Source organism: Panthera leo, chromosome D1, assembly GCF_018350215.1.
Source record: "Panthera leo isolate Ple1 chromosome D1, P.leo_Ple1_pat1.1, whole genome shotgun sequence".
NCBI lineage: Eukaryota > Metazoa > Chordata > Mammalia > Carnivora > Felidae > Panthera > Panthera leo.
This window is the reverse complement of record NC_056688.1, coordinates 96105367-96120347: the sequence shown is the minus strand read 5'-3', so window position 1 is coordinate 96120347 and position 14981 is coordinate 96105367. Positions and strand designations below refer to the sequence as shown.

At 41.9% G+C, this 14981-nt stretch overlaps 1 protein-coding gene and 1 non-coding gene across 2 annotated transcripts in view; both read right to left on the bottom strand.

Moving 5' to 3' along the window:
• HSD17B12 (hydroxysteroid 17-beta dehydrogenase 12) overlaps positions 1 to 14981 on the bottom strand; it is a 167185-nt gene that overhangs the window by 26619 nt on the left and 125585 nt on the right. Inside the window, exon 7 of the mRNA XM_042904154.1 lies at positions 1805 to 1839. Coding sequence (XP_042760088.1) covers positions 1805 to 1839 — 35 coding nt within the window. The remainder of the gene's footprint in view (positions 1 to 1804; positions 1840 to 14981) is intronic.
• On the bottom strand, positions 7141 to 7246 carry LOC122201504. The gene has a single exon (XR_006194209.1). It is a non-coding gene; the product is annotated as a U6 spliceosomal RNA (small nuclear RNA).

Below are 14981 nucleotides of genomic sequence, written 5' to 3'. Positions count from 1 at the left end.
TAATGTTTATTTATTTTTGAGAGAGAGATGGGGGCATGGAGTGGCAAAGAGAGGGGGACAGAGGATCTGAAGCAAGCTCTATGTCGACAGCAGAGCCTGATGGAGGGCTTGAATTCACAGACTGTGAGATCATGACCTGAGCCGAAGTTGGACGCTTAACTGACTGAGCCACCAAGGTGCCTCCATTATCTCTTTTCATACAGATGTCACCAAAATCCTTAATTCCTTAAAAATTCCTTTTATGACACTACTGTGGTTTCTAAGTATTTCGTTCTTAAAGCATGGACTTATTATCCTAAACTAATGTCAACTCACTTGCAGATGTCAAAAGTGCATTAAGATGATGGCCGAAATTCATCCCTCCTCAGTCCTACTCTGTCGACCCCAATTCTCTGCCATCTCCTAAGGTTTTGTCTGGTTTGACTACTGTCTGTCACTTCCATATCTGACCATTAGGGGCACACTCCCACTGTCAATCAACACAAAGCAGTCTGAAGGTTTTAACGAGAATTTTTATTAAAGGAATTAAAACACACCAGACTTCAAGGGCGCTGCTGAGTGACTTGGGCGGTTAAGCATCCAACTCTTGGTTTCAGTTCAGGTCATGATCTCACGGTTTGTGAGAGGGAGCCCCATGTCAGGCCCTGAGCTGACAGTGCAGAGCCTGCTTGGGATCCTCTCTCCCCCTCTCTCTCCAAATAAATAAACATTAAAAAATATATGTACCAAATCTCATATAAAATGGAGTTACAAAAAAACCCTGCTAAGACACAGTTTCTCAACCAGTCTCTGTAGATGCCAAACAAAATGGATTCCTAACCTTGTTTCCTCCTTCATACAACAGGAGGTTATCAAAGTTAAATGAGTTAACACTTCCTCAGCACAACACTTGGCATACAATAGGTGCTCAATAAACAGTAGCTGTAAACCCTGCCGGCAGCTGGTCATAGAGCCTTCTTCACAGAAATAGGGTCTTTGGGCTCTGCCCTTTTCCAAGCCGTGATTCCTTTGGATCTCTTCCAAACTCAAAGCTCTTTTGCAGAGGAAGGATGACTGTGAAGTCCTAAATTTAGCAAACGATCAAGCTTGCTCAAGATGCAAGCCCAGATCTTTTCAACGGGTTTTCTTTGAAAGCCTAGACATCATTCAGGCTTTTCCAAGGGAGAGACAGAGCTTAATTACAATTTTACACTTCCTGCTATTTCAAGAAGAACTCTACAACACATTTCTCAATGAAAATGAAGACACCTAGCATATCCTAGTGGAACTCGACTCAAACTAGGACACAGATGGGGCTCCAAGGTGTGGGTTTCTGCTCCAAGGTGGGTCTGATATCTTATAACCATTTTATAACATGCCTAAGTTCCCTATATATCCTTTCACCCATTAAGAACTAAAAAACCAGGAGATGGGGTCTTGCTTTGTGAAACTCCTCTGATTTCAGTTCTGAGAGCATATAGCTTTAAGAAGGCATTCCCGGGAATACCCCAGGAATTCTATCCACCCCCTCAGAATAGCAGGCAATTGAGTTAGTGATGGTGACTCAGGCAGACTTTTTAATCCTGATCTAAAGGAACCACCACAACCCTGGAGAGGGAAATAAAAAGGGAATCGAGTGGAAAAGGCCTCCACCACCAGATGACTCATGCTCTACCGTGTGACTCGCCCAGCACGTTACTCTGTTGCTAAGACATGGGGGACAGGTTCATTAGTCACTTTAATGAATTTTGCAAAGAAAGGATTCTCCCTATAAATAATCATGAGCTCTGTCTCTCTGGTGCTTGTGTGTGAGCTTGTGACTCACCTTTCCACCATGCCAGGCAGCACCAATCGTGTCATCTGCAAAAGAGAAAACAAAACCTTCGTGATGGCTGAGGATGCAAGCAACAGATAAAGAGTGAAGGAAGCTACGCCCTCAAAACAGAAGGGGATCACTAAGCCACGCCCCACTCGACAGACAGCAATTTATTTTATACGCTCTATATAATTTGGCTGTGGTAACAGTACATAAAAAGGAATCAGATGAAATTACTGGAGATAACACTGGGAATACTTTCAGTAAACTTGGCGAAAATGGGCCTTGCCTGAAAAGGAACACCGGCACAGAGATCTTCAAATAATTAAGGGCCTATGGTGAAATCAGGACCCCCAAAACGCACTCCTGGAAAAAAACATCCGTTACGGAAAGAAATATCTGCCAACCAAGATTACTGACGATTTTTAACTTAAAAGCTCAAATGACCTTTTCCTATCAAAAAAGCGTTTAGAAGAATGCTGCCAACTGACGGCAAATGTTAAGCGTATCCTCACATTCACTCCCCTTGTTGGTCTAGCTAGTTGTGAGGAAAACTCATCCTTAACAACAACAAAAAAAAGACACCTGCGTTTTTAAAGGGTGTCATAATTGTTGATTAAATACATATAATATGAGAGAGAAGCTACTTCTAAACTGTGTTTTAAGATATTATGAACTGGGGTGCCTGGATGGCTCAGTCGGTTAAGCATCCGACTTCAGCTTAGGTCATGATCTCATGGTTAACAGGTTCGAGCCCCACATCGGGCTCTGTGCTGACAGCTCAGAGCCTGGAGCCTGCTTCAGATTCTGTGTCTCCCTCTCTCTCTGCCCCTCGCCCCCTCATGCTCTGTCTCTCATTCTCTCTCTCTCTCTCAAAAATAAATACATTAAAAAAAAATTTTTTTTTAAGATATTATTAACTATGGGCGCCTGGGTGGCTCAGTCGGTTAAGCGTCCGACTTCGGCTCAGGTCATGATCTCACGGTTCATGAGTTCGAGCGACGCGCTGGCACCTCGGAGCCTGGAGCCTGCTTTGCATTCTGTGTCTCCCTCGCTCTCTGCCCCTCCCCTGCTCATGTTCTGTCTCTCTCTGTCAAAAATAAATAAACATTAAAAAAAAATTTTTTTTAAAGATATTATTAACTAAGAAAAGTTAAGACATCCACTGGCTTGGCCAAGGCCACGTCACAGTTTAAGACTGAGGTTAGAATGTGAATTCTGGATTCCCAGATATCATCAAATTTCTTTTTTTTATTTTAAATCTTTATTTGGGAGAGGGAGAGAGAGAGAGAGAGACAGAGAGGGAGAGAGAGAGAGAGACAGAGTATGAATGGGAGATGGGCAGAGACAGAGGGAGACACAGAATCTGAAGCAGGCTCCAGGCTCTGAGCTGTCAGCACAGCGCCTGACACGGGGCTTGAACCCATGAACTGCGAAATCATGACCTGAGCCGAAGTCAGATGCTTCACCGACTGAGCTACCCAGGTGCCCGGGACGTCATCAATTTTCTAAGAAACAAATGCTGCTTTGTCACATGCTTTGCATGCATGCCAAACACAGGAATTTTAAGCTTTTTATCTTGAATACTCCTATGTCTTAACGAAAACAGTACTTCGATGAGAAAGTAAATTTTTTCCTAGCAATATTTTGAAGAAAGGAAATGTATTCAGCTTTACAAAGGTAAAATCTGCAGCACTCCCAACCCAGATGTCAGGCCGGGAGCCTGCTGCATATACTTTCCCAGGAAAACCGAGTTCAAACTGACACTGTATCATGAAAGACAGACTGACACAGCGCCAACTTTGAAACAAAGAAGTGTCTTCAAAGCCTAGGGGAATCATTTTGACAGAAGGTTTTGGATTTGGCCGAAACTTCTGGGCCAGATAAAAAAAGAAATGCTAAAAAAGAGTTTGGTCTAAAGCATTCGACATCTCCCTCCTTCTTACATACAAGTCTACGTTTTTCGTATTAAACTTGTCTTGATAAAATGGGGGGGGGGATGTGCCCAGTGACTACATCCTATAGAACAAGATGTGACTAGAAGTAACATATACAACTTCTTGGTCATGCCCTTAAAGGAAAGAAAACTACACGTCCTCCTCCTTGTCCTCTTCCTTACCGGTTCCTCCTCTTGAGGGTTAGAATGTTCATGTGGTGGGAGGAGCCAAAAGAACCCATTTGAACCTCAAAATGAGAGCTGTGTGATAACGGTGGCAGAGCAAAGAGATAAAGAGGCAGAACCCCTGATGCCTGGAGAACTACGATGCCCTACCTTGATTACCTATCCAGCTTTTTATCTGAGAGAAAAATAAATTTCTATCTTGTTTAAGGCCACTACAAGGACTCTGTTACAGCGGCCAAACCCTATTCTAACTCATAAAGTTGACCACTTATGTTGATAGAGACCAAGCAGTGTTAACATTTTAAGACTTAAAGATGAAACAATCCCCTTGGGCGCCTGGGTGGCTCAGTCAGTTAAGCATCTGACTTCAGCTCAGGTCATGATCTCACAGTTCATGAGTTCAAGCCCCACATTGGGCTCCATGCTGACAGCCCAGAGCCTGGAGCCTACTTTGGATACTGCATCTCTCTCTCTCTCTCTCTCTCTCTCTCTCTGCCCCTTGCCTATTCACACACACTCTCTCTTTCAAAAATAAATAAACCTTAAAGAAATTTTTATAAAAAAATGAAACAATTCCCAAAGCAAACTCACCCAGAGATTATGCTGAGCCCAAATGGCCTCCGCTACTTTGTAATTTTTACAACACAGTCCTGTTTCTTCGCTTTTCTAGGTTTGCTGACCCAACTGAGGATATGCCCACGGGGCCTCAAACCAAACTGGATGGGGCCAAGTCAAAAAAACGCTGATTTCAGAGTTGATCTTTTCCACAGTATACTCACCTCCTCTCTTTTCAGATCAAACGACTCTTCCAACTTGCTTACACGTTTCCTAAGATTTCTCTTTTTATGGTACCCCATAGTAATTGCTCAAAATACAGCTACTGAACGTTTAGGCCAAATGTGCTACAAGTCAGGCCCAAGTTCATATCCCAGCCCTTTCACTTAACTAGCAGTGTGACGTCAAATTAGCTTCCTTCTCGTCTGCGGAGTCCATATGTATTATTAAATAAAGAAGGCATCTCCATTACAGGTTATTATATTCTGAATCTCAAATGAGGTAATGTATATAATGGACCCGGCACAGAGCTCGTCACAGAGCAAGCCTCTGAAGAGAAATCAGCATCGCTTATTGCCAGCATGCACTATTCTTTCACGATGCAGCACCACTAAGTATCGGGGCCTCCTTTAAGCATGTGGTGCCCTACACAGTTCAAAGCCACAAACAGTGACCCATTTTGAGGTCATCAAATTCAACCCACGACACAAGTTTCCAGATAGTTCTGTCAGTATTTAAAAATACTTCTGTCAGGATCCTCTTGGAATTGTTCTAAAATTCGATTTAGTGACAACTGCACAACTCTGTGAATTCATTTACTATTCAATTGCACACTTAAAGTCGGTGAATTATATGGCTTATAAAATTATCCCTCAATAAGGCTTTGAAAAGAATCTTCATCTTATGGATAAGAGTTAAAGATATGGGATCACAAAATACACTGGATGTTACTTTATCAAACCCAGGAGAAAAAAAGAGCTCCTAAAATGTTCTATGCATATCAACTTATGGTCTGAGCAACATGAAGTAATAAAGAGACATTCTCCTACTTAGTCGAGGCCATGTTCTTTACTCAAACCTGGGGCTGGCCAATAGGGGTGCACTACCCAGGAGGAGCACAGATACACATATAAACAAATCATTACAAGACGCACTCTGAGTGTAAGGACAGAGGGCATTAATGCTTAGGAGCAAGACTCATCATGTCTGGGGTATCAGGTCGAGCTTCCCAGATTACATTTCAGTTAAGTTCTGAAAGAATAAACAGGAATTCATCAGGAGGAAAAAATATTCTAGCCGAAGGAATAGAATACAAAAAGGCAAACGGCTGTAAGAAACTACAATCTTTGCTATAGACGTGAGGCCTTCAAAAAAGCCTTTTGTTGAATGGAGCTTTTTATAAAGGAAAGCATGCACATCCAACATGTTATATATGTCATTCAATCTGCATATTATACCACATCATGGACAGCTTCCCACACTAGTATAAATGGATGTTCTTCAGGCATATTAACCGTTGTGGAGTATTTTGTGATAAGGATTGATTATATGCATTTCTAGCAACATGTGAAAACATTTATTTAGCACACTTCATCAGGGACCATAACGCTTAGCTAATGTAAGAGGTCCCCCAAGCAGTCTGTGGAGAGAAGCTATCATTCAGTCCTCTAAGTCCTGAGACCACCAGAATCAGAATGAGTAAGAAGACTGATAATAAACACGCTCCCACCCAAGGGCATGAATACATGTGCGTGTGCATGTGCACACATCTATGTAACAGGAAATGAGACCTGTTAACTGAAGAGTAGCTAAGTGGAGTTCAGTTCATAGGGGTAGCCACTGACTGTTTAGCCTTCCGACACAAAAGGAGAGAAGAAGGGATAGGATTTGTGGGCAGTGATCTACCCGGAAAACTACCAGGAAAAGTCTACAAAATCTGTTGATGGATTCTTTTATTCGGACCAGGGATCTCAGAACCATATGACTATTACCTAGTGGTTGTGCAGAGTTTTATAGTTCAATTAAGATTTTTTTTCTATGACATAAATGTATACTCTTAAATATAATCCAATAAGAAATACCACTTTGGCTGGGATATTAAAGAAATATAAATGCGTGCATTGGGAGCTATTTTTTTCCTTACACTATGTACATGTCATACATTAAATGTTTTCTTTCTGAATGGTAACAGTTATCCATAATCGGAGACCAAATAAAACCCCATTTGATAGAATCTTACTTACAAAACCACATTAATAGCTAAACACTAAATGTTTTCTGGATGGTCTTCAATGTATGGACACATTCAAAATATACCCTCCCGCTCCCAGCTTTATTAAAGATAGAACCGACACAGAACACTGTATTAGTTTAAGCTGTACAACATTAACAATTCGATAGATGTAGATACTGCAAAAGGATTACCGCAATAAGTTACCATCAAAATTATGGAACGCTGGGGCGCCTGGGTGGCTCAGTCGGTTGGGCTTCCGACTTCAGCTCAGGTCACGATCTCGCGGTCCGTGAGTTCGAGCCCCGCGTCGGGCTCTGTGCTGACAGCTCAGAGCCTGGAGCCTGTTTCAAATTCTATGTCTCCCTCTTCCTATGACCCTCCCCTGTTCATGCTCTCTCTCTGTCTGTCTCAAAAATAAATAAATGTTAAAAAAAAAAAAATATGGAACGCTGCAAGCATTTCTGGGTCCCCTTGCATATGGGCCATGCTAATCTTCTCCACATCATTCCAACTTTAGGATTTGTGCTGCCGAAGAGAGCTCCAAAATGTATTCTTTATAGATGTGAGCTAACACTCAACAAGTTTAAATAATTTAGCACAAAGACAAAGGAAAAAACAGTGTGTTCGATGTCTAGCTATTAAAGGGCCAGAAATATTTGTTGGATGCTCAATGACCAAATAATCCCTCAGGTCCTCTCAGGAAAAAGTTCAATTCTTTTTAGAAAAATTCTTTTGCATTGTTCGTTGGCTTCTCCTCTTAAATTCTGGCTCTAAACTATTTCTCCTTGCCACACAATGGACCAGCTTTTTGACCTGCCAAATAGTAACAACCCTGAAAAGCTTGAGAAAAGTTAACTTGAAATCTGCCTGCTTTTATAGCACTGATTAACACCTTGTTCTACACTTAAATTCTCTTCTAATCGGATTATAAGTCATGATAAATTCAACTTCAAGCCTTCTTTGGCTGCATATGTGTACACAAATAACAATACAAATAAGCAGAGAAGCTTCCCTATGTTCACATCAAATTGCATTCTCTTTGACGTCAAGTTTTACATAGGATATTTTAACTAAGTTATCAGTACTCTCATTTTACTTTGTATGCATCAATTGGTATCTTGATATCTGGTTATTTATACCATGTACCAGCGTTTCTGTGAAATCTCACTATCTATCTGAACTCCATTTCACAGCTCACAAGCTGTTTCTGGAGTTAACTCAAAATGCTAATTTTAGGCCATCTGCAGGTGATAATTGCTGTACCAGGAAATTTTTTTGTTCCTCTTAAGATGCTGCTTAAATAAGGTTACCATAACTTGTGCGTTCAGTGGTTAAGAATATTAGAAAAGTAGCAGTAAACATGATTTTTGGACTTGTTTGCGTCTGGGTTGAAGTTATTTCCAAAAGTATACAGCAAACAATTTAAATTTAATTTTTGTCTAAAAAGTGGCAAAAGTTGCCGCAGTAGTACCTCTACAGCAATGAAAGCTTCAAATCTTTGCGGAAAAAACAAGCATTTCCTATTTATATATATATATTTTTAGTGACAGTTTCATTAATCTTCACCACAAAAAAAAAAGTCCCAGAAGCCTAAAGTCAAAGGAAGAAAGGTCAATATATATTATATGGCACCTAGATATTGCATCACTCTGTGTGCCAGCTGCCCATAGAGTATACAAATACACGAAGATACACAAAGATACATAAAGAAAAGTTAAGATAAATGAAAAGTCTTTAGCAATGCCAGCTCAATTTAGAATTCCTTCTGGGCATACCACATATTCATTTTCAAGATGAGCACTGGGTGTTGTATGTAAGCCAACTGGACAATGAATTGTATCTTCAAAAAAAGAGTGAAATATTTATTGGTACTTATTACCACAGCTATGTATATTCTGGCCGGGAAATGAATAAGAGGCTGATTTAGCTTATAAACCATCAAAATCTGTTTCATTAGATCATTTAGTTGAGATACCTGACTTAAAAATGCATTGGCGGGCCTAAAAAAAAAAATTTTTTCTGAAAATGTTACATTAAAATATAACCATCTTAGTGTTATAAATACTGCTCACATTTTTGGCAAATACGTGCACTGCTTTTGTAATTAGAAAAGCCCCTACAATTAATACTATTTCTAAAAGAAATTAAAATGAATAATTTTTTCTTCTTTTTCACTTCTCTGGCATCAGTAATCAAGAGCTTATATAAGGAACTTTCTTTTATACGCAATAGTCAATTTAGGTTTTCCTGCGTTTTAGTTTATTATGAAAACTTGTAACACAGCAAATTACACAAATTGTGCAAATTCTCTTACAAGCAAGTGATTTATTTTTACAATCAAATAATTTTTGTCTCATGTAGCCTCTGGCATTCAGTCAGTTTCTACAGAGAACAGTACAAAGAAAACACTACCGCATTATGCTCAAAAAAGACAACCAAAAACCCAAATGGAAAGATTAAAATTCAAGATAACTTCGTAAAATAAGACAACAAATACTGTCACTTGTACCCACCATTATATATAAATAGAATTTAAAGTGTAACAACTTAACCCTAGAATCTGGGCAAAGTCCCAAGAATCCAGGCTATTCGTATAAATAATTAGGACACCACAGATAGCCACTCTGTCCACATCTGCCCATCTTCTTACCCCAGAGACACCTGCTTGGAGTAAACAGGATCTAAATTCAAGCAAGTGAAACATGAACCCATAAAATTAGAAGGAAGCAGATACAAATGCCTTATACAAGTTTTCAACTGGAATCATTAACAGTAATTTACAAAATCCATAGTCTGATGGGAAAAGAACCACATAAAGTAACAATAATGTTACGCCAGCCCTCTTTGGGAGAAACGAGGGTGACTCACTGGAAGTCATGCTGGAGTGGCACGGCACAGTTTTCCTTCAGAAGCTGTCATGTGAGCTCTGTCATACTGAGAATACAACTTCATTAGAAATTCTTTGAATCTCACCTATATGGCTAATGGAATATTTACTGCACAGGGGGTGAAAAGCTTAATTAGGTAAAAATTTTCAAGTGCTTTGAGATCTCCAAGTATTGTTTGATTTTCCTCTTTGGTAATGTTTTAAGTCTTTGTGGAAGTGTAGGTAAGAGCCCTCCTTGCCATTCTCCCGCCCCCACCACATACTACTTAGCCTGAAATTCAACCCCCGTTTTTCCTTTTGTAATCAATTGTTTTGATACATGTTAAAATAATGGAACTAAAGAAAAATAAAAGAACTTTCCAGAACAGAGGGGTGCATGCCAATGGACAATAACATAATCAAAAGCCATAATCTACAAATGCTGAAAAAATTAAAAAGCACATATACACACCATACACTGCTTTTCCAAATTTGGCATGTTACAATTTGCTAAGAGTTTCCATTCCTTAAAATTTCGCACAAATAAGCTGACTTCTCAAAAAGTGACAATTTCAGGAGAAAATAATTTCTAAAGTTCTCAAAGAGATTTTTTTTAAAGATTTTATTTTTAAAGTATCTCTACAGCTAACGTGGGGCTCAAACTCACAACCCTGAGATCAAGAGTTGCACACTCCACTGACTGAGCCAGCCAGGCACCCCTTCAAGGAGATTTTTACATTTTCACCCCAAACTAAGGCATTTCTCCCATAAACCAGCTTTGCTTTGAACTGGAAAGAACCTTAGAAACAATCTACAACTACTCGCTTTTCACACAAAGAGTGGTCCTCATGCAGTGAGGCAAAACCATCATTTTGCAGTTATGCTCAAAGCAGCCTGTTACCAGGAGACCCTAAGAGCCAAATGTACCCAATTATTTGAAAATTGTTAGGAGCATAATGACAGCAGCTCTCAAAATGGATGAAAAGACTCTAGGCCCTAACTTGGAATGTCTTCATCTAGAAAAACCCCAAGTGGGGGGTCAGAGCTGAAAGTCATACTCTTCCTTCCTACAAGTTATTAATTTCCCAATGTTGTTAACTTAAATTCTTGGGGCTGGGTGGAGGAATACATTCTTAACATAATGCCTAAATTAAATACAATTAGATGGCTGCACAGAGACTCCTCTTCTCCAGGATTTCCAGATTAACAGAGGGCTCCCTCTACTGGTACCATGTCACACGCCAAAGGCAAATCCAGGTAAGGAAAAGAAAACCAACGCTTCTGTGCTTCTCATCCATCCAAACATTTATTATCTACACCATGGGCCGAGCACAGCACTATACCCTCCCGGCTGAGCCACATACAGTGAATATATACTGGCATTAACAGGAAAAAAACAGCTTTTCAAAAGCAGGCAAAGCACACCAAGTGCTCTGATTTCAGATAATCATAGGGATGGAAGAGACCGATTTAGTTAAAACCATTCTAATCCTTCAAGTCCATGAAGCAGGTTTTCAGTTGGAGTAGACTGAATATCTGGGGTTGCCTGTACAGAGGGGTACAAACTCAAATGCCTGGAAGGACTGGGCAACATATACGAGCACAGTGAGTCAGGGAGCAGGGCCGGGTGGGGACGGTGGCGACCTGGAGAGGGCAGGCCTCATTACCCAGCACACTCACCTGCTGGCCACTCTGCCCTCCCCACTTATACTGTCATGCCACACTTCAGGTCTGCGTTACCTCATCTTCAGAGTTTCCCCCAAGAGAAGCTAGAAATGTGGGCGTGAAATGTCCCAATTAAAAAAAAAATTTTTTTTAACGTCTATTTAATTTTGAGAGGGAGAGACAGAGCAGGAGTGGGGAGGGGCAGAGAAAGAGGTGGGGACACAGAATCCAAAGCAGGCTCCAGGCTCTGAGCTGTCAGCACAGAGTCTGATGCGGGGCTCGAACCTACAAACTGCAAGACCATGTCCTGAGCCTAAGTCAGCCGCTTTACCAACTGAGCCACCCAGGCGCCCGTGAATTGTCCCAATTTTGAAACGTGCGCTAAGTGAAATACGTTGGTAGGGCATGTGCAGCCCAGACTACTGGTTTGAGCCTTCGGCCTAGAATCAGAAGGGAACTCCCCTTTTGCCCATTCCACTGCTGGCGGGTCCAAAGGGTATAAAATTCTCACGATTTCCTTCAGTATAAATATCCATAATTGATCTACGTCCAGCCTTTTAGGGCCACATACAGTAAGTGGGTTGCTTATTCCCAAAGAAAGAAGATTTTCACTTTTTAACTCACTCACTTATTCAAAAGCATTTGCGGCACACCTGCCATAGGTGAGGCCCAGGGCTAGGGAACAGCAGAGAACAAAAAGAACACGGTACCAACACTCATGGGGCTCACAAATTGCAGAGAGGCACTACACCGGAAATGAGCTGCTGAGGGAAGGGAAGATGTGCAGTGCGCAGTGACACCGTGTGGCCGAGAGACCAGGCCTAGTCTCGAAGGCTCCCTACCAGCCCCCGAGGACAGAACACTGTGGGGGCGAACTGAAGGATGAGTAGCATAAGTGGGAGACGAGGGAGCTTCCACGGACAGGGAACTGCCTGAAGGGACATGAGGTGCAAGAGACTCAAGGTGCTTTGACCTGAACGCAGGGAAGTAGAGGGAGACAGACCAGAGGTGGAACTGGAGAGGTGGGCAGCATCCACATCAAGTAGGTCCTTCCCTATAGGTCACACCAAGGAGTTAGGACTTGAGGGAAAGAAATCACTGAAGGATCTCACAGTGGTGTCATATGTCCTAATGCAAAGTAACACTCTGGTTGGGGTACGGAGACTGGACTAGAGGGAGACAAGTTGTTTCAAAAAGGCTGGTGGGGCTATTCTAGTAGTTCCCAATGAAAGGGGTAGGGGCTTGGAATTTGGAAGGCATCACTGGGCATGAAGAGAAGTGAGCTGATTTGCGAAATACTAAGGAGGTAGAATTAACTGGCATTGGGGTGTGTGTGTGTGTTTGCACACGTGCGTGTGTGTGTGTGATGTCATGCTTCCTTTCTCCATGCTAACCATCTCTAATTCTTTCAGCCACTCCTAATAAGACACGATTTCAAGCCCCTCTTTGGTTGAGTGAAGGAAAAACTAAATTCTGATGCCCTGCTTAAGACTTCTCCCCTCATCTTGGAGTGCCTGGGTGGCTCAGTCAGTTAACATCCGACTCCGGCTCAGGTTATGATCTCGTGGTTCCTGAGTTCGAGCCCCACGTCGGGCTCTGTGCTGACAGCTCAGAGCTGGAGGCTACTTTGGATTCTGTGTCTCCCTCTCTCTCTGCCCCTCCTCCACTCATGCTCTGTCTCTGCCTCTCAAAAATAAATACATTAAAAATTTTATTAAAAAAAAAAGGACTTCTCCCCAACCCCAAATAAAACAAACAAAACTTCCTGTATAATTTCTCACTGTAAGTAGAGGTTGTTAATAAATTCTATTCTGGGTCACACCCCACCCACTTTCTTGTTTGCTCTAAAAGAGGTAGTAATAAAGAAGGGTGAAATGTCCTCTCCACTTGTCAGAATGGTAGACTGGAAATTTCCAAAGGGATTGAGGTATAGGCAGGGCCCCTCCTATTGTCCACCTTCTTCACAAATGCCAGTGGCAGCTTCAGGACCCACTACCATCAGAAGAAATGGTTTTCCCACCCTTAGGTAAGAACTTCAAGTAGTTTAGGGAATACTGTTTGGGTAGTGTTCATCTGAAAAGGAGTAAAGTGTCTTGAGGTCCTAAAACTGTCATTAAAGGCATCAAAAAACTGTCAGGCCTACAGAAGGAAGGGAACTCCAAATCAAACAAGTGATCTCAAATCAGAAACAAACAATGCGAGCAAGATCTGCTTTAGAACTGGTCTTTGAATTGTGGGGAGGTCGGTGTCCTGCTTGTTTGAAATCGGACTCGTACTGATCTGTCTCTGGAGTTGCGGGACTTCTCCCGTTTCCTATTATTTCCCCCAGAGTAATCAACAGTACTACAACAATTTCATGTGCAAACTCTCAGTATTCAGAGATGGAAAGCCCTCCAGGCACAAAACTGCAACTGTTTTAGAAGAGTCTGGTTCAATGTCTGGAGGCTCTAAACTTGGCGATTTCTGGTCCGAAGGTCATTGTTCTGGAGGAGAAATAAGACTTATCTTAGATTTTAGTCACAGCGCATCTCAAATCACAAAAGGAAAAGCCCCGGCTAGTAGGACCTCTCTTCCGAGCTCTTGAGGCTGATCTACCTGCCATGTTGGTCAATTAGATAGAACTTCCACACCACTGCCCTCCTCGCCTTGGCACTTACCCGCTCTGCAGAGAACAAGGACAGCACTAAATTTACCCCTGAAGGATGTGAAAGCAAAACTGTAAGGCAAGCAACAAGCCTTCTAAACACCTCTTGGGTGACCTCAACTAACAGTTTTATGTCTGGTGAAGGGAAAGTCGAGTTGAGCAGGACTTAGACAATGGCCTGGGAGAGGTGACTGGACTCTATGATTACACATCAAGGGTCTATAGTCAAAAGTATTCTGGTTAATATTTCTTCCCCAGTATTCTTCTGGGCCACTCACCACCACTGCATCTGGTGATGACCTGTAATTTCTCTGGTCAGGATATTTCACTTCTCTTATTCCTCTGTCGGGATGTGGAACTTATGTGACTTTTTATAATCTGACCTACTAACACAGGAGCACACGGACCACATGATAATCCCAGACCTGACACATCCAGGTCAATGCCTGTGAGGTGGCACAGGACCTACAACAAGATGCTGGGGCCTCACCCAACAAACATCTCCAGATTAGGGGAACAAACCCAGGGTCACAGGGGTATACTGATTTCACTCCTCTTTCCTGGCATGCTTCTCAAGTCAGGCGTCCCTATCGAGCGGTTTGGCGAGGAGGCAAAACTTGGACCAGCACTGATGATGAGAAGAAGCTGTTTTCTTTCTGGTATAAACTATTTTCAATACATTTATTATGACATTAGGCAGCAGACACCCATGCCCTAGTTCCCCTGATGTCCAGCCACCATAAAATCTTTGAAGATTCTACAGCCAGACCAATTTTCATCTTCTTTTAAGTTTCCCCGGGGCTCCGAACATAGTTACATTTCTACAGGAAATGTAGCCCTGGCCCTGGAACATAACACAGTCAACTAAAGCGCAATAGGCCCAATTCATCAAAATACACCATAGGGCAAATCACAGCAGCATGGAAGAACGCTGAGCCTGGGAGCCTCACACAGAAAACCTTATCCAGGTGAATGCCCTTTCTTCAGTAGACAGAAAATCAACTCATATACCATAACCACATATGGCCACTCTGCCACTAGAACCACCTTTCTAAAACGTGCATCAGATGCCACCTTACTTTTCTGCTCAAAGGTTCTCCA